The 26,948-nt window shown below is 38.9% G+C and overlaps 1 protein-coding gene across 1 annotated transcript; it reads right to left on the bottom strand.

The window, feature by feature from the left end:
• Positions 1-177: 177 nt before the first annotated feature.
• GTF2A1 (general transcription factor IIA subunit 1) lies at positions 178-26,679 on the bottom strand. The gene is made up of 9 exons (XM_064423694.1): positions 26,411-26,679; positions 19,252-19,353; positions 17,430-17,634; positions 15,080-15,144; positions 12,881-12,956; positions 10,974-11,107; positions 9,720-10,040; positions 7,813-7,902; positions 178-4,706 (listed from the first exon to the last, which is right to left on the bottom strand). Exons 1-9 carry the CDS (start codon positions 26,438-26,440, stop codon positions 4,599-4,601), a joined length of 1,131 nt encoding a protein of 376 aa, XP_064279764.1. The 5' UTR covers positions 26,441-26,679; the 3' UTR covers positions 178-4,598.
• Positions 26,680-26,948: the final 269 nt, after the last annotated feature.

Raw genomic sequence — 26,948 nt, 5'->3', positions numbered from 1 at the left:
GTGAATTTTTTTTAACATTATGATGGTATTAAACAGAAAGTCTGCACAGCAAATTGAACCAGTAAGTGACAAGTGAAATTACCTCCATGAGATGAAAATCAATTCAGAATCTTCAACATTATTATGGATTAGTAATAAGCCTCATATATGAAACAAATGCACATGCAAGATAGTAAATGAAGTGGCAAACATTTTTAAATAACATCTTTAATTAAAGTTTTTGCAAAGGCAAAATATTAAACTTAAAATAGGTCTTAGTACATCAAAATACTAAGTTCTCTAATCGTATTCCAAGCATGGCCTTTGAAACATAATATCCTGTATATCACAGAGGAGCAACCTTGATCTGCAATTGTACAGAATGAATTTTACAAACATAATAAATATATTTACCCCCTTACACATAACAGTATATGTACAACAGCAGTTGACAATAGTAGCTCAGAACAGCAAAAAAGGATAGTCCCCCACTCCATAATCTATTGGTACCCTATGCACTCTGGAACATGTCTCATTGGATGACTGTACATATAGCTAACCCAAGGTAGTTTTTCCTGTTTCAAAAAGCTCCTTTTGTTCCACAACATCTAATCCACCAAATAATAATTAAAAAACACACTGCGTGAACTGCCTGAAAAAAGTAGACGACATGGAAACCAATGTACTGGTTTTTACACATTTCCCAACCAATCACAGCAATGGGAAAACGAGACTTTAAATGCCAGACACCAATACAGAACAATATGCAAGTTTCTTCATCTTGTATAGTCACTCATCTCAAAGTCTGAGAAGTACTCTAATATCAGATGGGGGTGCATTGGTGGTGTGGGATGGCACACAGTAAACTCCACGGTGCTGTGTAAGGCAGCCCAGTATCAATCCAGTGTGCGTTGCCCTAAAACCACTGTTCATTTCCTGGACATCTTATTGCATTCTATTAGGAAGCTTTTGCTTTGGGGGAAGTTCTGGGGGACTTTAGTTTTTTTAAAGGAGCTTTTACAAATTGAAGAGATTAAATCAATATGAACTTTAGTTAACAAGGTCTCTTAACTCCTTCACTGAAATTGAGAAATTTTACTCTGCTAGTGTTATCTGGTAACATAATTACTACTAACTGTCAAAAGGTGAAATTATTTTCACAGACTCAATGAAGTTTACTTTAACACTCCTAATTGTGCAGCAAAAAGTTAAGAAAATATTTATTTTAAAAAAAAATCAGTTACATGACACAACATGTTTTTTGCTCTCTTCTAGAAAATGTGCTTCAGAGTCACATATCAATTCTGGAAATAAACTCGGACCACAACTGTCACTTTAAATAGTGTTGAGAAAACTGAATGATGTTTAAATGCAAGTTGTGAGTACAATGCAGGAACAAGGAGTATGAAATCTCAAAGAAATCTTGTTGCTAACCAGCAACTGAGGGGGAATAAAAACATATTTTATTTAAATAGTCCAATAAAGTTCCTTATGTGACTAAATTCTCTATTATCTCTGTAAAGAAAACATTTGTTTTCCACTTAGATGGTTTTAAATGATTGCACGCACTGAAACCTAACAGAATTAGCGCAAAAAAGCTGCTTTTCTGATTGAAGCACTGCAGGAAATTTACTCTCTCAAGAATCATTGTCATACTGGCAAAACAGGTATTCTGCAAACTGAAAAGGCACAAGACTCAATTTTGCCCAGTTGCTCTACAAGTTTCCATCAGCCATCATGGTTATAATTCTGAAGTTATCTTCCCCACATTTTTCCATCATAAAAAAGGTGCTCCATTATCTGTGCAAATTTTAACATAAGCCCTCTTGAAACCATTAATTGTTTCCATAATACTGAACTATTTAAATTGGAAAAAAAAGCGCTATTTCTAAGGGGGAAACAAATCACTTATGAACATGGGAATCCTTTGCCCTCTGAAAGGAATGGTTTCTTTTGAACCAAATGAAATGGTCTGTTCAGTTATATAGTTAAAACCATGATTAAAAATTCAAGTATAATAATAAAATTAAGCAAACTACATTCTTACAGCAAGCTGCTACAATAAAATGAAATTAAAACATGCTTTTTGACTTAAAAAAAGGAACACTTGATGTAGCAATAAGAGCACAGTTTGGTATGTGCATGGTTTGACTGGCTTTCCCAAAACTTCACAGATATTTGTATTTGAAGACAAAATCTATCTGAAAAGCATACCATACAATTAGCTTGCAAGAGGCTATGCAAGTTCAGAAAGCTTCTAACATCCTTCAGAACAGACTAAGCTTACTTACCTTTAAAGTCCAGCTACCCTTTAAAATAGAGAGGCTATGTAGCTTCTAGTATATGTATGTGGGTCAGAAATATCACTAAGTTGTATGAAAATAAAGTGTTGTATAAGTAAACTGGGTTCCAATAGTATAAAAAGGAATCTATAGCTAAAGGGATGTTTTTTTCCTTCTATTGGTTTGGTTGTGCAGCATTATGGGAATTTTTCTGAAATCCACTACTTAAGACTTATTGGTAACAAACATGGAAAAGGTGAGGGAAGGAATTAGTTGGTATATTATTGATTTCCTTGAAGTTGTACATAGAAGTATCAACAGTGGTAAAAAAATAAATATCTGCGTTGTTCAGAAGAAAGCAAACACCAATCAGTTTGAGATACCATGAAAGCCCCCAGGTAAAAATGCAGTCTAAATGATGATTCCATTACTGAAGAATCGATTAAAAGAATAATCAATTAACTTTTCATAAAGCTTATGAATGTAGATGGCTTTCTACCAACCATATGGCTCTACACATAGCCTACAGGCAGTTTCAATCACTATCAATGAGAGAGCAGGTGTACAAAGTCACAGCAATAAAACCTTCTTTACAATTTGTTGTGATTTTTCTACATACTACTGAGACTGCAAATGCACTTGGAGGCAAATGAATCAGAGAATGAAAATTAAAGCAGTTGTTACATACTGCTGAAATACACTTGTGACTTTGTTAAATAATGTTTAAGATGTCTCATTCTCAAGCAAAAAGTAAAGTCAGAAATCATGCCTGCTTCTCATGGTCTTACCTAATTCAGTAAAAATTATCTTTGTTGTGTCCTTTTTTCATCATCTTTTCAAGCACCCAACAAAATGCAAATTTTTTTTGAAATGGTGAGCCACATGAACATTCCTTCCTCAACAGTTTCTGAAGTATAATGCCCATTCCCTCTCCTTGTTCAGAAGCAACTGTATTTCCAAAAGCAGGGTTTGCAAGCATGGCCCTATGCAGGAAGAAAAGTTCTTCAACTTCTGAGGGGAGAAAGGGAAGGAGGGGGGAATAACTTTGTTGCTTTTCACAAATTGAACACAAAAAGACCCCAAACAAACACACAATAAAAAAGGCAAGTGAAAAAGTGACTACACAAGGTTTAGTGCATCTGACTGCTTGATTTGCTGTAACCAAGACAGTCTAAAGATACTCTAACAAAATTTGTGTTCTTAAAAGCTGTGCAGCTCTCTTCATGAAATTATAAGCCATCTGGAAACTTTAGAGAGATTAACTGCTGCAGGTAATTTCTGGCTATTCTTTTTAGTAAAGCAAATCTTTGATTAAGAGTTGCAGCCAGGATGTTAGAATTTTTATGTGATTTTCTGTATTAAAAATTTAGTCTTTCGTGTGGTCTGTTGAATTATTTGTGGGTATCTGGACTACAAACACAGTAAGCAGGTAAAGGAATGCATCTATTATGGCATTACCTAGATGTTGGATTCAAAAGGTCTCCAAACCCTTTAAAAAAAATGTTTTTGGTAAAAAATCAAGGGAAACTAACTTGTTTCAATTCAGTGATGCTGAATCGCCACAAAACAGCAAGAATGTAATTAACAAGTTAAGCAATCTGATTTTTGTGGGGGATGAGGTGCTTCAAATTTGAAAAATGCAGCCCTAGATAAAACCTATCACATGAAATTAAAATAATTTTGAAACATAAATCATTTTACCATTTTGTAACTGCTAGGAACAACAACCTGTTTATGGGGAATGGCATTGAAAACAACAAATAGATATAATAATTAATGAGCATATCAGAATTAAAAATATTTTTCTTATACAAGTTATTTAAAATTTAACACCTTAATTCTTACCCTTCTGTACAAAGCTTGCACGCGGTTTAAGTAGGATTCTGACCATCCTCACTACCAAAAGGAAGTGTTCAAAGCAAAGATTTGTACACACAATAAGCATTTTCAGATTAATAATCTATCAAAGGGAATAGTTCCTTCAATCAGTGGAAGAAGTATTTTAAAACCTTAAATCAAGGGCAGGGGGGACAAAGCCTTACATGCTAAATACCAGCTGTAGGTACCTGTATGTAGAATTGATAATTAAGGTATTCCTAACACACAAAACCAGCTCCCAGACAATGCTATAGCTGCTACAGTCCATGGCTTGCTCATCTGAAGTAGTGTCTTTGTTGCCACATTTTACCTTTGTTCCAATACTTTTGTTTATTTCTGATGTGCAGATACACATTTCAATTGGAGTATATATCCAAGTCTCAACATTTCCTGCTTTTGTTTTGTTGTTTTGTTATTCTTCCTTTTACAGGGAGTTCTTTTGTTTTGTCTTTTAAAACTTCACCATTCTGCGTCCCCAATGGCTTTGGAAAATACATAATCTCTTCCATTAAGATTCATGATGCCATCTTTGAGATGAAATTTCCATTTGTTTTTACTTCTGTGAATCTAAAAACAGGGCAAAAACATTAACCTGGTACTCGCATCAGGAATGGACAATAATGCATAAGTAAATTATAAGGGCAAGAAAAATAAAAATAACTATTAGACATACATTACTAAATTATTAAAAATACTGAGTGCCACATCCAGTCTTTCCTTGAACTCCTCCAGGGGCAACGACTCCACCACCTCTCTGGGCAACCCATTCTAATGTTTAAACAACCCTTTCTGTGAAGACATTCCTCCTGATGTCCAGCCTGTATGTTTAATTTAAAACTAAAGAAAATTGAACAAAATTCAGCCTAAAGGTAGAGGAGTAAACTTTGGCAAAATTAAAAAGAAAACAACAAACCAACAAAATCCCCCACCACATACTGTAAGCAAAGAGCAGACAAATACTTGCCATCTATCAAAAAGTGCATCTGAAAGACCAAAGATCACCAGATGACCAGATACTCTAAGAAAGCAAAGACTTTTCAGAAAGCTGAAGTGCTGTCCAAAAGGAAAGGTTATCATAAACTTTTGCAGATGGAGCAAAGATGTAATTCTAGACCAAAGATGGTCTAGAAGAAGTAAGTCACAAAACCAGGAAACCCTGCTGCAATTTTTCAATTTTTATCAAGCATAGCAAGTCTCACCATCTACTATTAGTGCTGTAGAAACAGTAACATGTCACCAAACAGCTACGACCATATCACTCTACTCATTATTTCTAGTACTGCTTGATCTGTTATCACTTTAAGCTGAAAAAGAGACAGACAGTGGCAAAAGTTAGCAAGTAAATGAGCAAGGAAAGGTCTGGCTTATAATACACTACTTGCCCTACTGAACAGCATTCCACAAAAAACCCTCATCAGAAGCATTTGAGCTGCCATGAGGTTAGAAGGAAGGTCCTTAGATGAATAACTGAATAAAGATGAGAAAACATAGGTAAGATCAGTTTCTACAGCAAAATGAGTTCATTCCAGCAAAAGTTTGTGCTGGTTGGAGCCCACACAGTTTAAGAGCTTACTAAGAATCTGAAAAATGACAGAACGTACTGATGATACAATAAAACTAGTTACTGAAGCGCTGCAGAACGATGTTACTGCCCTAACTCATTGTGTAAGAAAACAATTGTGGCATTCAAGGCATATGAAGATAGTAACAATGGGGAAAAACATCAATTTCAATTTACACAAACAATGAAAGTGGTGGGTTTGAACTAACAATTGCATCAGGAATGAGATCCCAAGGTTCTAAGACCTTCTCATGAGAATACCAGCTCTGTGTCCACTGGGGCCAAAAACATATACGAATTAATGCAGAACATTGCTAGACCAGCAAACAAATTGAAGTGTTACCTGTGCTCCTCCCTAAACCTTATCTACCCTTACAAGTAAGATACAGAAAAATCAAACAGATCTGCAGAATGAAATAAGAGCAATCAAATATTTGAACAGCGATCAAATATTTGAATCAAGTACAAATAACAAAGCGCAGCTCTGATTTCAAAGACATGACTGAAGAGGGTTTATGAACATTTGCAGTATCATAAACAGCACCAAGAAAGCAAAAAAAAAAGATTCTTTAGAACTAGGAAGTATCAGATGAAACTAATGGGTTTACAACTGAGGTGATCCTCCAGACATCACACAACACATTTCTAAAACTCCTTGTTGTAATGCAAAGTTTTCAAAGACTGAAAAATAATCAAATTGATTTATATCAAGTAGAGGAAAAAAATCCTCTGCTGGCCATTTGAGAAGAAGGCACTTCCTCTGTCTCTGAAGAGACAGTTCACAGAAGGATGGCAAAAAGCTCTACATGAGCTCTACAAAAGCTCTACCTGTCTGTTCTTGTCTCATAGTTCCAGAAGCACCCACCATCAGCTGATGCAGGACACTGGGCAGGAAGAAACTGCTCAGATCTAAGCTGATCCTATGTTTTTTAGAGGCAAACTCAGTAATGATTTCTTGAAAAGAGATGGAAGTCCTTTCAGAGTATGTGGCACTGGAAGCTAATGACGGACACTGCTCCTACCAAGTTCCCATTCTGAACTTTTAAGAGGGTGAGGATTCCAGAGAAGTTCCTGTTGCTCAGTTTCAGCAGCTCCCAATAAGCTTTTCCACCTGCTGATCTGAAGTCCTTCACTATTCCTCACAAATTGCCTCAAAACAGTTTTGGATTACAGTCTAGAGAAGACAGATGGCTGGGATGTAGGTCTTAAATTCTGTGTTGAATCTGATGGCAAGTCTAAGCAGAGTCTGGGCATAACTGAAGACTCACTAACCCAGTCATTCTTTGCAACACAGGAGCTTACAGCTTTTTTTTCACCCTTGCTTTAAAAAGGATCTCTATTTGCTGTAGCCCAATTAATCGAGTACAGGAGAGGAAAAAGGAAAAAAAATCCACATCAAATAATCTATGTACTTCCTCAGCCAAAAGATTCTGATAGCGCCTAGACACATTTAAGATGTTTCCAGCACAGATGAATCCAGGGAAAATCTGATCCCCTGTAATGTCTAAATTCTTGCAACACAGTTCAGCAGAATTTAAAGCAAAACAAGCACAAGCATTCCACACAGTCATTTGATATAGCACAATACATAGCACACAAAGAACATTCTTCTCTGGTAACCATCCTATCATCCAGAAAAAATACTTCTAGTGATCAAGGAACAATTTTCCACAAGTCTAAATCCTGAGGACTACTTTTCCTGTTTAGAGCCACAATAAATGTACAAACTTAACAACAGTTCACCACTCCTGGTCCCAGAAGACTGCCCTTTTATTAAAGGGCACAAAAAGACACTACAAAGAAAAATAAAATGCACACAAATTTTTCTAAGCTCTGCCATTACCAAGTTTAGTACAAAGATGGTACACAAACCTGTTTTAAAAACAACAGGTAATTCTTAATTTTCCATTCACATTATAGTCTGTATAGATCTACCTGTACTTAACAGTTACTAAGCTACTACCTTATTTATAAATAATAAATAATAATTATTAATAAATATATTGTGTGATGTATAAATAAATTAATAATTAATAAATAAATAATAAATTATAATTTGATAGTAAGAACAGAGAAAGTAAAACTCTTGGATTGTTTTCTGTAGAGATTTACCTTATCATACTGGCACACAACAACATTTTCTGTATCAAATAGTTCTTGTCCTTCCTCATCACTCACATCATCTTCACTGTTCAGAGGTTCCTGAAAGAAACACATGTAAAAAGTTGTAATGGCTGGCAAGATTACAGCTGTTACTTCAATTATTAGCATGAGGCTACAGTGTTGTCTATGAACTACAGAACTCAAAATGCAGTATTAGACTTTCCAACAGAGTGCTGAGGCTTCCTACCCTCCCTCCTAAGATACCCTTATGAATTTTAGTCTGGAGCTTCAATGTCCAGGCCAGATTCTAAGCACTGCAGCCTTTTATCACCACAACTATTCCATTCTTGCTCCTTTACTGTAAATGTTCATGCAAAAGGATGCAGGTTTTCACTTTTGTAAAGCATCTAAGCAGTGGAAAGGTGACATCAAATGTGAATAAGCCACAGAGTTGTAGTTTTAAGGGCACATAAGGAGTGATGTGACCATAAAAATAAAAACTCCATGTCTTACTCATATTTGATGTACTAAAATTGAAAACAAACCTCAACATAAACACTCTTATGTGAATAATAAGCACTTCAAGAGCTAAAACAACCACTAATAAACACAGGACAACAAATATACTTCCAAATATAGAAGCTAAATGGAGGAGATGCTAGTGAGAGAAGAAGGTGTACTAGAGGTCCTAATTCCATTCAAAGTAATGTTGAATGGAATTAGGAATCAGAGTTGAAAATCTCTAAGGAAGTGATCCAGTCAAAGTATCTGCTGAGGAGAAAAGGAAGCAAAAAATAGATGATTTCTGACATGCTGATAATGAAATTTTGGCATATAAAAAACTCCCTCCAGAACGTTAGCATTAAGGTCAAGGAGCACTTCATATTTAAGAATGACTAATACTAAATAAGGCAACTATTAAAACATTCAAACTGACATCAGTGCTCTTCCATATAATGGAAAAGTGATGTGAACCCAACCTGTAATTTGTAACAGAAAAACAGCATTAAGACACCACTGTAAATGTACTACAGAAAATCTGATTATTTACAAGTTTTACCTGCATATCTTGCATGGGTGATACACACTGTGAATTACTGTTCATACTAGCATTTTAAATGGGAACTAAAATAATTGGAAAGGCTGTAGAGAAGTTTGGAAGTCATCTGGGAGTTCAAAATGCATCTTAGGGACAGATTTAGGGAGTAAAAAGCTTTCTGTCTGAGACTAAGTATCAGTACTTGTAACTTCGTAGTATTTCCCCACCCTCTAACAATTTTATGCAATTTCTTATTCTTGTAAAGCTTTTTGGTGCAACACACCAAGACTCAGTAAGAACCTCTGGTTGAAGTTCAGAACCAAGCCAACTCAATGATAAAATTAAGCACATACTATTAAGAACAGTATGCCTGTTCCTGTCTCCTTATTTAATTAAATCAAGAAATGATGTGTTTCTAGAAGATGCTTTATAATCAAATTTGAGTTCTCAAACTTGATCCTGTGTAACAAAAAGCATTGGAATAGCCAATGAGACAGAGATGATGACATCTGTTGGTCTCATCACTGAACCAAATGCTGCTCTCCTTTTTGTCTATCTTAGCACCCTGCTTCTGTATACACTTGGTCCCAAGTGGAGTTGACTATTTCTGTTTGCTCTTGACTTCATGACTGACCTCTCCACAACAAAGATACTCCTACTGAAGTGTTTAAGTGGTGCTGGTCACAGCTAATTTTTGCTGTGTCCCCCACACCCTCCCCAGCTGCACTGCTTTGCTAATACACACCATTTCCACAACTTCAATAAGGGTAAAAGTTATATTCTCAAAATTTCTGAAGTAATTGTATTATTTGATATAGACGTTTTCTTTAAAATACCAACAAAAACATTGAAACACATGACCATAACATGAGTTTACCTCTTCAACTTGGCCATCTTCACCCCCATCTTTTTCTTTCTCTTCCTCTTCATCATCATCATACTCTTCTTCCTCATCATCCTCTTCTTCAGACGATGTGTCCCCTGTTCCATCAACTTGGAGAACAAGTGGTGCTTGTGGTTGTGCCTGTTGCTGCTGTGGCTGCTGCTGACCAGCTGCAGGAATCTGTGCTTGAGCTGGTGTAGGGGCAGCCACTGTTGTAGGTATAACTTGAGTTTTATTTCCTGTAAACAGGATCTGCTGAGGCTGAATAATCACTCCTGTCTGCTGGGAAAGCCCTCCAGGGAGAGGAGCCAAAACCTGATGGAACATCACTGTAAGTACTGTGGCTGCTAACGTGACAGAATACCACATCACAGACTCAAAGGAAACAATTAAAGCACATGAATCTGACCTGAACTAATTACAGAAGAGTTACAAATATTCCACCCATATTAAGTACATAATTTCAATTTTAATCCCATACTTCCTTGCACTACTTGTTAAATTTTCTGCATTTTGCATTGCTTAATTTAAGAAAAAAATTTAAAAGTCTATCCATTCTAAAACATGAGCACTACCATCACACCTGAGCTCCAAACACAGCACTGGAATGTCTTAATTCAAGTAAAAGATTATTTTTAAAAATCTTCTTTATAAAAAAAAAATTAAACTCTTCACAAATTGTTCGTCATTCTTAACCTGTACAACTGTGACATGATGACAATGTGACTTTGTTAAATTCAATGCTAACACAGTCTGGACACACAGCTGACCTTGTGGATCAACAACAATCTTTTAAAACATTGTATTCCCTACTAAAATACCACATTATATACCACATTATACCACAAAATAACCAAGGAGTGTCAGTTTTAGGTATTTCGTTCTGTGTGTTAGGTGACTTAGAATCATTTCAACTAATTTGAAAAGTACGTAGACTAGGATTATGTACATAATATAATTCATGAGGAGATGCATAAAAGAAATTTTAAACTGCAGCCAATCAATATCTGACAAGAATAAAAGTGACATTGAAAACATTTCAAGATTGTTCATTATAAAGAAAAAAATCCCACAAAAATAACAAAAAAAATCCCGCCACACTTGACACAACTTTCTCTTTTGTTAAATTATACTGTTTCTGAGTTTGTGTTCTAGTTCAACTTGTTCACAAAAATGCAAGCACCTTTAGTAATTATGATAATGTCTTTTTCTTCCAAGTGTACCAATTAAAAAAAAAATCTCCTTTACCTGCTGAATAACAGGTGCTTGTACTCCACCAGGTTGCATTTGGGGTATAACCTGCTGCTGTAGAACCACTGGCTGCTGTGGTTGAATAATATACTGAGCTCCATTTGCAGTTCTAACTACCTGGAGGATCTGGCCTGTAGTAAAATAAGCATCAAATTAATCAAATGTACAAGTCCACTTTTAAAATTATGTTAGTTTAGAAGTTTGTTTCCTGGAAGAATACAATGTCAATTAAAAGAGAGGAATACTAAAATGATTCACTTTCATCAGTGAAAAGACAGTATGCAATTGCAGCTGTGCCAGAAATAAAGAATAGGGTTGTTTACCATCTAAATATGATCATGAGGTATGCAATCCAAAAATAAATTTACTTTTGCAGGCCACAGACTAATCTTTCAACACAGCACAATATTTCAAGTAATAGCTCCCATTTATGAGCACATCTGTTTTAAAAGATAGATTTCACAGCCAGAAAGACAAATTATTGTAAATCAAAACAGAAGTACAGATATTCACAACATAAAAATTCTATCCACTGCAAACATCATATTTCCAGGATCCTATGAAATTATGATCTTTCCTCAGAATTTTTCCCTTCTGATTGCCACATTGCAAGAAACTCCTCTGTCCATAACTTTCTTTACAATATTATTTGCAATGTTTTCTGGGAAAAAAAAATCCTTACACTTATTGTGCACCTCTCCTTTCTGTTCCCACAATGCCTGTACTTGATTTCCCTTTTATCATTTTATACCCTTCATCACTTAACAAAATACATCCAAGATGCAAACACACACTTTCAAATAGCCTGAAATGCTGAAAAGAGTTAACATACACTCCAACATTAGTTTTCACATTTCTTATTAGAAAGGTGGAATAAGAAGTGAGAAGAAATTAAATTAAATAATCCTGAACTTTATACATTTCCCTCGGATGGATCTCCTGGTTCTCACTTAACAGCAAAACACAAAACCCTATTTACTGAAACAGTTAAATGTACCTGAAAGAAGGGACTTCCCCAGCCCTAGTTCCAGAAATTACTATAAATGTTCAAAACTGAATTATTACTACAGAAGTAACAAATGTAGGCTGAAGCTTATTCTGTGCCATAACAAACATAGATGTGCTTCCTTAAAACTGAAGATTTTTATAACAGCTGCACATTTAAATTTTACTTCAACTACATACCATTAAACATTATAGTGTTTAAAACAGGAGAGTTAAGTCCCAGGTGATCCTGATCATAGGTGAATTACTCCAGCAAAAGCAGCAACTAAATCTAGAAAATGAGATTTCCTAGGCCTTTCTTTACTTCCTGTGCAGTATAGAGCTATAATTGGTTTCTAAAATCAATATAATATGAAAGTACATGAAGTATCAGATATGCTGCTCATCAAAGTAACATTTAATTGTATTTTAAATGCTCGGCATAACAGTATTTAGAAACTATAAATATGAAATAAAGCTAGCACTGCTAGCCAAGTTAGAAATTCCACTTTGCATGCTTAGCAGGTATGAAAAACCTTAGATATTACTCTTCTGAAGTCACAGAAGTAATGATCCTACTTCATAGTAGCTCACAGTACCTGAGCTTGGATCATGCATCATACAGCTCAGAAATACACAAAGGGGGAAGACAGCAACACCAATCCCCGTGCATCTAGAACTTCTCTAAGTGGGGAAAGCCTAGACAGGTTCTAACCTACAACACCATTGGGGCAGAACCACAAGATTCCTAAGAAAGTCAGTGAGCAAAAAGTGTAGGAATCAAGTAGAGACTGCACTACTTTGTTAGGGTAGATTCCCATATCCTGCTTTTTAGCAGTAAATAACAAGAAGTAAGGCCCAGAATGCTTCCCTCTTAAACCCCCTTAAAACTATAGCTTCTTCTCAATATTAAGAGTTACCTGAATTTGTAAGTATCTGCTGAACTGGAGTAACACCAGCGGGGAGAGCCAATGTAGCTGCAGTAGCTGCAGCACTCTGAAATACAGGAAAAGCATTTTAACCACAAACGTAATATTGACAGTGTTTCATCTCACAACACACTGCCTGAACATACCTAACATTTAATTGCTGTTTACAGTGTTTGCACACAAGTTCCTGCAGCTATTAAGATGCAGACATTTCAACTGTACATTATATTACATATAAAAAATTATTTTCTTTTTCTTCTCTAATAGTAAGAAGACTGAAGCAAAATCAGTAAATATCACACCCTAATGCAACTGCATGTGGTTTCTTGGTTTATCTACTGAGCTTGCTCTGCCTTCTCTGCTGATCTACTAAAACAGCACAACACTGCATTGCTCATGTGGCAACTTCAGTTACTCTTTTTCAAAGCAGCTAAGGCCATGGGCCTAAAAATCTGAAGGAACTTAAGGTACTGACTGAAGCAATGATTATGTTCTCCTGCCTTGTTTTCACAAGGCACAGTGATCAGGTTTGCACTCTTCTTCATTCTGTAAGTGATTTGCATGTCAAGTCCCACATCACACAGCTCCTTTGAGTGAACCTACACATACTGTGTACTGACTATTCAAGAACGACTAATTTTTTTCTCTCAAGACAGCTGGTGCAAAGAAAAAGTGGAACTATCAATGAGTAATGATTTGAACCTGCAAGGAAACAGAATTTCAACACAAAAATCTGTATTAAGTCCTTAACTTGCAGAGGATGATGGACTTCTCTAGAGGCCCCTACATTTCAAGGCTCCAACTTCAGCAGCCATGGAAAAGCCTACCTTCCTCTACTATAAGGGAACCATGGCCAATTGTTCTTTGTCACTGAAAGGATTTAAACCTCATTATTGGGTAGAGTGCATATTTCCTGTTTAGAAGAAACAGGATCTCCCCATACTGTCTAGTCAATGCAATAGCTACACCTCCCAAGATTAGTAATCACCACACAAAACTAAAAGTCTCTTTATGCATCTTCACATCCCAGCCAAACACAGATGAATGAACTCTCATTACTCTCTGCCTTCCAAAAATACTCCAAGTCTGTCACATCCACTCCTTCATATCAACTCAAATGTTTCTAATAAACATTATTTCAAAATTGATTGTAACTCTTAGCTGAACAGTAGTTCTCTGTGGTATACAAAGCATCAATATTTTGACATCAGTAGAGTTTAAAAAGCTTGGCATACTCACTTTTTTTTAATACCCTGAGATAAATGTGTTTTTATCCTGTCTCAGTTAACTGCTGGATTTCTAAAGTTACAAATCCCATTGAAATGGTTGTCAAACATAAGAAAATGGTGAATGTTTATGTGATCTTAGCTTGTGGGTAAATCATTCTATTCAAGTAACAAAGTTCAGGCTCTTTTCTGTAGCAAGATCAGCAGGTAATGGAAAAGTAAGAGAAGGCTGTTCCAGCTTCAAAACCTGTTGCATCATGAAACTTTGCTTCATGGGCTTTTACCATAGAAGTGGTAAGAACGTAATAAATTCTGGTCGTAATACACGTAATTAAACTTGTATTAGGGGTTGTCTTCAAAGCTTTGCAAACAACTTATTTCTCTTTAAATTAAGCCAGGGCCTTCAAAGCAAGATAAGATAAGCAATATTAACCTCTAGAGATACAGAGTATCTGTACAGCAAGAAAACTGTACATGACCAGAGTCAATTCTATATGCTGTTACATAATTGGTGAATGGAATTAATGTGACCAGCAAAGATCTACGAGAATTGCTAAATCCTCTCTCATTTAACATAAACCTAAATTTCAGTATTTAATGCTTTTTTCTGCATCTAGCAAATACATTATGCTTGCATCAGTTACTGGTGGTGTATTGATATATGAGCATATCATCATGAGGATTCATACCAGCAGTATTCCAATTTATGATTTAAAAAAAGTTTTGGTTAAATATATTTAAACAGAGGATCAAAGGAAGTCCTAGATTTGTTCAAAGAAGTTGTATATCATTGTTCCTAGACTGTAAGTGCAGCAGCAAAACTCAGAAAGGTGGCAGACAGGTTTACGAGGGTGTCCTAAATTGCTTTTAAGCATCTGATGACTAGCAAGAGATTTGTATTTACTGTTTAATCAAAACAATTTACATAATGATAGTGTAAGCCTGTATAAACTTCTTCTCTTACCATGCCTGATGCATTCATATGTGGTATAAGCTTGGAATCTGGCACAATAACCTGCTGCTGAGGTGCTAGAAATGAAAAAAACAGCATTAAAGAAAAATGCACAATCTGCCCAAATACACCCAAGCCAGAGCAACTTAGAAAGATTATCCCCTAAATGTCAGCTGAGCTTCATCACAAAAACAAATACTATGCAGTCTCTGGTCTTAGCAAGTTTTACTTTCAAGACAATATTCAACAGTAGCTCTGAAGGGTGATATGATTACTTTGCCTTTACAGATCTTATTTCAAGGGCTTTAGTTACCTATTCTGTATCTAGGTAAAGCAAGACTGAAAATTTATTTCTGAAATTAAAGGCATTAGTCAGATGTTGATAAAATTTATGATGCCCATTATCATAGTTCTTCAAAATCAAAAAGTTAACTCTTAAAACAGTCTTAAGCAAGAATTATTCCAAGATGCCAGAGCTATGCACAGTCAGCACAGCTTTAAGCTCATGATCTTCACTGTCTTTCTAATGCAGCAGAAGCAGATGAAATGTGATAAACCACCTCTCCCACACAACAAAGCAGTTTGGTGCGCTAAAGGAAAGGCTAGCTAAACTATAACAACAACCTGTTGATCATCTGGAAGTGCATATGGCCAAGTCTATGGAACAAGCAGGTTGCCACTGCTATTATCAGTGACAATAAACTTCAAAGTGACAGAGCAATTTGAATTAATTTATGATTAACAACTATTGTCCATCCAATCCTTGAAACAAATGACACTTAAGAATATCAGGAGTAAGAGTTTCTGGGAAAAATTCTGAGGTAGGAAACCTCAAAACCTGTACAGAGATCTGAGGGCATCTCTAAATTTCAGGGAAATGAAGGAGGGCAAAAGATTAAGGAAATCTCAGGAACCTGTGACAGGACCACAGAAAGGACAGCAGGAATCACCATGTCAATCATCCTGATCCCTCCCTGGGACTGCACCAGGTCATGTGAAAAACTACTATACCATTTCCACCACAGAACAGGGAAGTCAAGTAATTCAGAAAACTACACCTCTGTGATGGAAATGCTTTGATATCCTAATGTCCTTTAGTCTCCGTGCTATCATTTAGTTGTAAGCCGCAACACTGGGCAGCAATAAATGAGCCTGAAGTGGATGTTGCCCACCGCGGGAGCACAGGGAAGACTCCATGTTCCAGCGCAGGGAACGCGGGCCAGCGGAGCCGCGGCTGCTCCGCCACGGGGCCGCCAGAGGGCGCGGTGGCGCCCGCCCCGCGGAGGCCCCGAGCCTCTGCAGCCACCGAGCTTACTGAGGGGCTTTCGCCTCAAAATTCATTTATCCCAACGCACAAAGCTCATTTATGTCTAGCCAAAATAAAAAGTACTCTAGGAAAAAAACAAGGAACCAACACCCATCTTTCCCTCCCTGTCAAAAAAGTGCCCCAAACCAACCACAAAAAACCCAACCAAAACGACATCATGGAAAAACTGATCACATTAGTTCTATATTGTGTTGAATATGTGGTGGTTGGGTTTTTGCTGGTTTTGGGGGGAGACTGAGGGATATCAACTCATATCTCTCTTTCATGCCTATGGCAATATAGATTTTCTGATCCATGAAATCTGACAAGACTGAAGTCTGTGACTACCGCAGATAACTATTTTATGTCACAAATTTAATACACTGAAAACTCAATCAAGCCTTTCACAGGTGGCAGATATGTTTACTCAGCATATATGCAGTAAAATCCAGTCGTATTTATCTCAGTTTTCAACTGAAATTATAACTGCTGAAAAAAATTTTCATTACATTATTACTGAACACACTAGACAGTTATTACAAGAAACAATACTGCTAACACCTAGCTAAATATACCTTGTACATCCACATCTACATAATGTGCAATCTTTTATGACCAAAAAAACCTACATATATTCAGACGATTATACAAATATTTTCCGTGTCCTAGCATTGAATTATGCTAACCAATAATGGTTTTTTGAAATAATTTGCTCCTAATGACATTACCACCTCCTGACTGATCTGTCAACTGTTTATACTGGCTTGAACTTAGAGCAGCCAATGGAATATTGAAAGTCGTGCATTCTGAAAGCATGTTATGTTACAAAAGACCAAGAGAAGAATCCAGCTTTCTCAAAATCTTCTAAAGAACATGACTTAAAACAAATACCAAAACACTTTTCCCCCAGCTATCCTGACCCACTGAATAGAGACAAAGTAGAAAGACAGAAAGTTAACCACCAGACAAGCATCCACAGCCCTAGATTTAGAATATGCTAAGGAACTGGACTAACTTCAGAATGTTTTGCCAGAGTGTTTAGAGATTAAGTCTGACCTTGCTGAGATGCTGGAATAAGGACCTGTTGTGGCTGAGACTGCTGCTGCACAGTCTGCTGCGGCTGAGGTGTGTGATGATGGTGGTGATGATGCTGCTGTTGCTGCTGCTGCTGTTGCTGTTGTTGCACCTGCAATAAAAGCTGCTGCTCTTCTGAATGGAAGCCATCTACAGCCTTAGACTGCATCAGCTTGTTCTCCCACAGCTAGTTTGGAAAAGGAAACAAAAATATCTGTGTACAACTTTTACTCTACAAGATTTGTAACAATATAATGACAATACTCCAAAACTGAATTTCACTGTTTATTTTGTGCAAAAAGCCCAAAAAGCCTTCAGGCAGATACACACAAAAGATAACTCCACAGAGTTAAGAAAAGGAATTAAATATCCCTTGTCAGTCCAAGGTTAAACTTTAACATTCTTTCTTTTTTCAAAGTGTGGAAGATTCATAACAACCCTAATGAAGCATGAATTGAGATAAACTGGTAACTTTAAGTAAGACTTCAACTTTTCAATTTCCCTATATGCCTTCTTTCTTACCTCTTATCACAAAAAATAATTCTTTATTACAGCTTTCCTCAAGCCATTTCTTCTTGGAACTCCTCAATAAAAGTTGCTTAAAGACTACTGTCTCCTACAACAAAAGCTACCAGTATACCTAAGATAATGCCTCTCTACAATAATTTATACAGTTTCTACCACAATATCAAATTCAGCTTCTCCAGCCCTACAGTTCTTTATGTCAGCTGACATGTCTCAAAGGACAGACACAGATGCAAAAAAGCAGCTCCTGTAAAAAGAGCAACACGAGTATTCTGCAATACATCAGAGTCTAGAAGACTACAGGCACTCAGGACTCATGATTTCAAAATCTGCTTAGAGCTCCTCTTCAATACTTCATTTTTCTTCTTGTCTCTTTCCCCATTAATGTTTTCTGACACCATTTGCATAACACATCTGTGACACCAATACCACAGCACTTTTTTAATAGCTCTCACTGTGTTTCCTCCAAGATAGGTCATGGTCTCATGGAAAAAGTCTTCACCTGTTTCTGTCTAGTCAAATTCAAAATTTGTTTCCCATTCCATCCATTTTTTAATACTTCAAAAATATTGTGAATGTGGGATACCATGCTCACTGACAAAGATTATACAAAAAGTCATCTACTTTCCCAGTTTCCTTTCTTTTTGCTGTTTTGTTTTGCCATTTTTTCCCTTCCCCTATGAAGGGCTTTTTTTACTCCTGAAGAATTTGAAGCTATAGGAAACCCACTAGAGCAGGTTAACATCCTGCCTTTGTTATGGACCTTTGATTCAAACCCACTCCATGTAAAACAATTTTGAATCAGAACTTCAGGCAAGCATGAGGCACATAGTGTGATTTATTACGTACCAACTCCACAAATGACAATACTTTTGAAACTATAAACCATACCTGCAAAAATCTGACAATGTATCTAACAATGCAACTCTTCTTCAGAAAGACAAAAACGTCAAGCAGGGCAGGCATTTTATTTTTCTGCAGAGAAACACTAAGAACTATGTGTCTCTAAAATAAATATATTTTCCCCTTTTTTTAAAGATGCAGTGTTTTGGGAATCAAAGTAACACTGCATTCAGATAACTGATATCAGATTAGGGAAAATAACAGAGTGAGCAGACCTCCCTATACAACAGTGCAATTCAAATGATATGGGGATACAGATATGCAGATTACAGTGTTTAATTAACTAAAAATTAGTACTTCTACTGTGAACAACAGTAGCCAGATTTGGAAACTAATTATATTGGTCTATTAAAAAAAACTCTTAAGTTCAACTTACTGTTTTGAGTTCCATAAGAACTTGTTCATCCACTCCTTCATCCAGAAAAACTTCTCTGACATCATTAATGACATCTTCAATTACAGACCTGTACAATTTAGGCTTTAAAAAAAACCAGTAACTAGTCAGCACTGTTTTGAAAAAAATCTGTCACTTTAATATTAAAATAAGATTTCCCTCCCAAAAAACTACATTTCAGAATACACCACGTTTCCAAGTGACTGAAATATCCAGGAAGGTATAAACCAGGAAGAGCAGCTCAAACAAGGTGAAATGGGAAGGAACTGCTCATGATATTCTGTGACATAATGACAGCACAAGAGTTACCAAGCCATGAATAGTATAATTTAAAACAGAGACAAGGAGATGGTTTTCCATTCAGTTGATTTGTTTTCTGTTTGGAAATGTAGATCCTAAACACACAAAAATGCTGAGATGTGTGCAAAATGCATTAAAGAACATTCAAAGTTTCAAAGTATATTAAAAACAGGAAAAGAAACTTGTTAGTACTTGCACCAAGTATGGCTCTGAATGATCTTGAGCTGAAAAACACTGAAGGCTCAAAACACTGGAAGGATTCATGTGAACATCCAATTCTTGCTTAACCACTTGTTTTCAGAAATTCCTTAAGACACGATACTAGGTTAGATAGACTTCTGTTTTCAATCACTACTTATGCTTTACATTTTTAATTTTTCATGGGGAGATACTAAAAATATATTATCACACTGCTTTCACACCTAAACTACCAAAAAAAGTAAACTGTCAGTTCACTTTAGGTTGCCAAAAGAGGTTCTGGAGCCTTCATTCCTGCAGATACTCAAAAACCATCTGGACATCATCCTGGGCTCTACTTGGCCCTGCTTGTGCAAGGGGATTGCAAGAAGACCTCTAGAGGTCCCTTCCAACCTCAACCATTTTGTGAATTTTAAAAAGAACGTACAATTTAAAATAGAGAATGTAAACATTTAACATTATCAGTTAAAGCACAACATTTAATTGATAAAACCACACAAGAAGTGTACTATGCACATTCTGTACCTTTTAAATAGTACAGCTCAGACCTTTCTCTGTATGTATGAACCTCAACGGGATTTTGGCTAGCTTAAATATCTGTGCTATCTAACTGCAAGGCAGCACTACAAGCTGTAAATTATGGTTGATAATCTTGCAGCCTGTGAACCACATATACTCCACTGCCCAAGGTTGTTATGTGGGCTGCGAGTACACCAGTTTTAAACTATGAGAAAGTAGCCACAACTTTCTCTGAACTGTCATTCTCCTCAGCCCCACTGCCTAACTCCCTAAGCAACAAATCCTGACTGATGCCACACACATCAGATATGTTTTACATATGGAAAAGAATCATCCTGCACTGGTGCAGTGGGCTTGGTACTCCAGGAAGGCTGTGCCTCCAACACACACAGGAAATCTGCACCAAACATAAGCACATAGTCCAGAGGGGCAAGAACTACACAAATTTACTTCATGCACCGAGGCATTTATTTTATACACAGACATTTTCTTAATGTATTCCAGAAGTGTTGAATTTGTTACAGACACGCTAAAAATTGTATTTCACATGTTATGGAATTGTTGTGCCTAAATTATGGAATAATGTAGGTAGACTAGTAGCCCATGATTTACTAATCCAGGGAAAATCTGAGTGGTCAACAAGCACAAAAAAGAAACTGAGTATCTTTACTTTTAGATGTAGAGGGGGGGAAAAAGGAAAATAAAACTTAAGAAAATGCATAAAGATTAAAAAAGGAATAAAAGAACATATCTGGAACCTAGAAATAAGCAGTCTGATGGCTGCCTAGTCCATTATGCCCTTACTGTTTAAAAAAAAGCTCTGCACCAGGGCATGCTCAAGTTTTTGGGGTTTTTTTACAGCCTCTGCCCCAGCCCCTTCCCCCTCAAAAAGAAGTACATAAATAAACAAAAAAAAATCTCAGCAAAACCCAACAAAGCACTCCATGCTGTTGATCACATTTTAGCCTTAAAACATGCTGTTGCAAATGAAGAAGCTGAAATGTTATCATTCATCCTTTTATTATTGGTCTTTCAAAAAAAAACTACTAAAAATTTCTAGCTTCAAGTAACAGAGGAAGTTCGCCATCCTTGACAACTACATTTACAGCACCTATGTCCACAACTTAACGTCTTCAAAAAAACCAAAACATACCATATAGTGCATGCTCTCTTAACCAGGTTTGAAATACTGCATTAACTGAGTTCATAAACATTGAAACAGACTTTCAAAGCCAGACTTCTCTTGAGTGCTAGTATTTTAAATCTGTGTAATAACTCAGAAATACCAAGGACGATTAACAGGATTATTTTTCCACTTAATTCATTACATGCAAGAAGACATTGTACCTAATAACATTAAGTCCTATTATTTCTATAATTAAACAAATTGCATGAAGCTTATACAATTCAACTAGCACGGACATACTACTTAACCTATTCCATATATTGTTCCTTATTACATTAAAAGCATCTGTTCCTTAATGCCAAAACCACATTCTGCAAATAAATATGCTTAACCTCAAGCATGTAAGTTACTTTAAGTCAAGAGAGCTACCTGTATGCCTAAAACTACAATCAAAATTCCTGCAGGATGGAGGGTGCATTTTCTCCTTTAATCCTCATCTCCCTAAATTACCTATTAGGTCTACTTTTCTAGTAAAACAGATTTTACACAAACAGGCCCTAGTAATTTCCACCAGTAGCTACTTCCTCCTATCTCCACAGTCAGGTATTTTTGTAAGGTTTAGTCACAAAGCCTTCTGAGCCTATAAAGCCCTAGAAGAAAGATACCAACATTTAGATACAAAAAATTGACTCCACAGCCCAACAGTCTGCTTGGGAATTTCCTTTTTTCTCCTAGGTAGGTAAGAGAAAAAATAAATTCTAGCAATTATTGGTTTCTAGTGTCCAGCATTAGCTTAGCAAGACCTCAGAAAGGCAGGTTAAGAGCACAGATGTTCACTCTGCCATTGCTGACACAGGATCCTTCTGCATGATTTCCAAGAGCCCAAGCAAGCAGCTAAGTGCCCCAAAGGGGACAGTCCTGCAGGGCTGGAGTGAGCCGAGTGCCCTGTGGGTTACCCAGCCCACCAGCAGTCTGTACATAACATGTGCCCTTCTGCATGAGCCTCACAGTGCACTGGATCTCAAAATGGGTCAGAATTTTCAGACTGGTTCTAATCACAGTCATATACATGATACACGCAGGGCTCTGTGATTAGGAGGAAGAAAAGAGAAAACATTTGCATGCCTATAATGAAACAGTGTCTGTCTGATTTTACTTATACACATTTACATAATACTCAGAAATACCCTGTCCAGTTGAAATTCTCTTTTGTACACTCCTACTGAACACCCAGCCTAGGTGGAACACCTCCCCTACTGAGGGCAGCAATGCCTTCAAGAGACATTCACAGTGGAATTCTGAAGAGCATCACAGAATGCTCTTTTCCTACCTCAAAAGAGGCATATCCAGTAAAATTACAAAACAGTCTTAAGTTCCAGACTTTAAAAGAAAGTACACTGTACTGTTTTCAACATACACTGTTAGCTTTAAGCATTATTTATATGATGCTGAAGCTGTATATAAAAGCCGTCTCAGAGTCTGAAGTTGAAAGACAAAACTATTTGCATACACTGTTCACTCAAAAAATAAACATGGTAACACAATTACTGAATAAGTCTAAAGATGGCATAGTAGGTGTGCTTTCCAGTAACCTTCTGCATTCAGTCAGAGAAAGCAATGCGAACAAATGGAAACTTTAAAGATTGCTATTAAAATAATTGTGCTTTCATCTGGTTTATATGAAAGTGCCTCCCTCATAAAGAGTACATTGCTGTAAATGTCAAGCTCTTTTAAGAGCAAAATACTCAAATCACTCTTCAATAAACACTATTCCAAGCACTTACTACAGATTAAAGACAACAATTAAAATTCCTGATTTATTAGATACAACCACAAACGCATAGAAGAGATCTGGAATCTACTATTTCCCCCTCCAGGGACATAAGGGAATGATTATATTTTACTTTCTCCGTGCATCTTGAAAAGAAAACTCTTGAGTATGGTGACACTCCTACATGCACACTCCAAATCCAGGAGCAACCAGCAGGCTATTTTAAGAAATGCCACATGCCTTTGGGGGCTTACACTTCCTACATTCCTTCCGCTTCAAGGCTACAAAAACTGCAATCCTCTGTAATTATTATCACAACACTTGGGATTTCAGCAATTTGGCTTTCCAATAACCAAGACGTTATGGAGACACAGACCACAGCATGCTTTGTACATGTGACAACAGTCTGTTCCCGGTTGCTTCTGCAGCTCTCTCTGAAACATTGCTAATCTTCCTCCCAGCCGTGCAGCTACCACTGTAAACTGGCCACAGGCAACCAGCAGAGAACATTGTAAAGGTAACTACTTCTAGTCACAACTACATCAAATATGTGCATAAAAAAGTAACACATATAATCTACATTGGAAGCATCAATATTTGAGCTTTTTTATGTTGTTCTGGACTTTTACAAATGTATTACCTTTATCACCCATAAAACCTTACACTATATATAACTGTTAACCTCTAATATTTGTCCTTTATTACAGAGAAGAGATTTCAGGCAATTCGGATTTGATCAGATGCTGATGTGATGCCACTGACACATTAGGCTTCTAGTCCAGCTTCCTAAAGTCATATGGTTGCTGCATTTCAAAATGCTGCTACTCATCTTTGCAACCCTTGGCTAAATAATATACTTCTTGCTACTGAATGAGACCCAACTTGACAAAATTGTATGATTTTACTACTTAACTGAAAATTAACCTAAAGCATATGTATCTGAAGCAGGCTCATTTTGAACTTGGCTTTTACAATTCCAAATATTGACACCTTTCCAAAGAACTTCCAGTACAGTGAAAGAAATCTTAGTAAATTGTTGAGTAAAAAATATTTACAAGTCCTCTGGAGATTATTCAACATATGTATTTTTTTGCAATTCAGTACTACCTCAGTCAAGAAAGAGAAGAAAAACCTCTAATTTACTACACAGAAATAAAACCTTTTCTTGCAATAAAACCACAAATCATTAAGTTCATAAACAGAAGGACAACTAAGATGCAAACCACACACATTCAGTATGCATCCTCCTGAGTAACAGGATGCCCTCTGTGCAACAGCTGACTACTTTCCTAAAATTTTCTGACACAAAAGCTGACAAAATATCAAATGAAAGATGTTTTCTTGCAATTGCATAAGCCTAACTCACAAGCACATCTCCAACGTTTCAGATTAGGAAAAGAAAACGAAGAAACTAAGAAAACGTTGTGTTTTCTTTTGTATATTTTGTAGTACACCAAATACTGTAATGAAACTAAGTAGTGAAAATTCTAAAACCACTGCTCCGTCTGGAATGTGATAAAATATTTGTACAATTTAGGCACCAAAAACACACATAAGTCATTGAGCAGCATCTACAGCCCATGACCTACGCATAAAACTTGAATATTTGCTTCACTTTTGGGGAGACAGCTGTAGTCAGACCCTGGCAACGCGCCATAAAATAAATACCACAACTCTCCTTGATACACTGGGTAAGAACCGTTTAAACACTCCTTTCCCCACGCAGCAGAAAAGCTACTTTGAAGACTTTACAGGAGAAAAGGAACGTGTGCGAGCTGTACGCCAAGGACAAAAAACCCCAAACCCTAAACAAACAAAAAAACCCACAGCAAAACCCAGAATCAACCAAGCAAAATAAATTCCAAAAAAAAGGTAAAGGGTAGAGCAGATTGAACAGATTCAAACGCAGGAGCAGATGAAAACGGTCTTTGTGCAATGCGTAGAAGGAAAAGAAAGCCCATTTACACGGGCTAGGAGACACCCTCGCACCCGCAAAGCACCACCGCTCCGCAGCCCGGTGGCGACGGGGACGGGCGGCGCGCAGGGAAGAGAAACCGGTGGGCAAGGCCGGCCGGGATCCGAGGGACAAGCCGCCCGTCTCCCAGCCTCCGCCGCGGACGCATGCACCTCCCAGCCCGCGCTCCGCGGCTCGCTCCCTATTTAAAGGCTGATGTGGTGTTTAAATGGAGAGGCGGTGACGTGGGGCTGGAAAGCACCTTCCCATCCTAGCAGAGTCTATATTAGAGAGCGGCAATAGCGCTATATAAACAGGGCAGCCACAGGGAGGAGGAACACAAGGAGCAGGGAGGCAGAAAGGCAGGGGGAAGCCATGATGGATCTGAGAGCCACAAACAAGGGGGCCGAGCCCGCCGCCGGGACGCCGGGTTTGTCTCCTCCAGCGCTTCGGGGCGGGGGTCGCGGCCGGGGGCGCGCCGGGGAGCGGAGCGGCGGCCGGGGGGGCTCGGTGGCAGCGCAGGTCTGTGTGACTGCTTGTTGCAAACCTCTGTGAGTACAAGTGCAGCAGCGAGCCACCCGCCAAGGTGCAGAAAGCACGAGAAGGGAAGGGGGGAGAGGTTTGGGGATTTTTCTTTTTTTTTTTTTTTCTTCTTTTTTTTTTTTTTTCGTTCTCTCGTTTTAAAATAAATACTGCCTCGCTCGACAGAGTTGAGGGCTTTCACTCGGCTTAGCCGATCCGGCCGGAGTGGGTTAAGTGCTTTTCAACCATCGTCTCCTTCTTACAAAGCAACATAAAATGGCTCCAGCGGAGCCCAGGCGGGCTTCCCCGACACCGCAAAACCGAAACCTGGCTCGGGCGCCCCTTCCCCTCGTCTCGGGGCGGGCGTTAGCGCCCGCGCTCCTCCAGCTCTCGCCCCTTCCCCGGGCGCCTCCCGCCGGCGGCGGCGGCGCCCCCCGCCCGACGGCCCTTCCTTCCCTTCCCCGCCGGACCCCCGGCCTCCCCGCGGGGCCGCCCCCGGGCCGCCGCCCCGCGCCCCCACCGCTCCGCTCCCGCCGCCTCTCTCCCCGCCGCCGGGCGCCACAAGTTGGCTGCCGCCGCGGGGGCGAGGCTGCCCCGCGCCCCCCGCCGCCCCTGCCCGCCGGGGGGCCGGGACCGCCCGAGGCGGGCGGCGGGAGGGAAGGGAGTGCGGGGGAGGGGGCGGCGGGCCCCGCCGGCCACCTCCGCCCGCGCTACCCCCGGGGCCCCCCTCGCCCCCCGACCCGGTCCTTACCACGGGGTTTGTGTTAGTCGAGCTCGCCATGTCCCGAGCCCCCCGGGACGCCCCCAACCGCGGGGGGGAGTCGCCCCTAAAACAATAAACCTGCCCGGCTTCGTCCCCCCAGCGCCCGCGCGTTCCGCCCCGGCTGACGGGCGGCCCCGCGGCCTGTGCCGGGCTCGCTCGCGGCCCCGGGGCTGCAGCCGCCGCGCTGCCGCCTCGCCCCTTTATATAGCGCGAGTCGAGCGCTGCGCGAGCGGCCGGCGAGCGGGGGACGCGGGCGGGGGGGCGCGAGGCACCGCGAGAGCTGCCGCGAGATCGCGCCGGGACCGGAGGCGTCACGTGTGGCGCTCCGCCCCCGCCGCCATGACATCTACCGAGGCGGAAGTGGCCGCGCGAGCGGAGCGGCCGGGCCCTATCGAGGCGGAAGCGTCTTCGCCTCTCTCCGCAGCGCCGGCCCCGCCTGGTGTGTGACGTCACGAGGCGCGCGCGGCCGCCGGTGGCGCCCGGGCGTTCCGTGGTCGCGCGCGGGACGGAAAAATGGAACCGTTTA

The sequence above is a fragment of the Passer domesticus genome, chromosome 6 (assembly GCF_036417665.1).
Source record: "Passer domesticus isolate bPasDom1 chromosome 6, bPasDom1.hap1, whole genome shotgun sequence".
Classification (NCBI taxonomy): domain Eukaryota; kingdom Metazoa; phylum Chordata; class Aves; order Passeriformes; family Passeridae; genus Passer; species Passer domesticus.
This window is presented reverse-complemented; position numbering and strand designations above follow the sequence as displayed.

Excerpts from the sequence above, each read along its gene's own strand:
- GTF2A1 (XM_064423694.1), bottom strand. The coding sequence starts at position 26,440 with ATGGCGAGCTCGACTAACACAAACCCCGTG. Across the intron at positions 15,145-17,429 it reads TATTCCAGCATCTCAGCAAG|CACCTCAGCAGCAGGTTATT; the intron begins GTCAGACTTAAT and ends TTTCATTTCTAG. Across the intron at positions 10,041-10,973 it reads AAGCACCTGTTATTCAGCAG|GTTTTGGCTCCTCTCCCTGG; the intron begins GTAAAGGAGATT and ends ATGTTCCATCAG.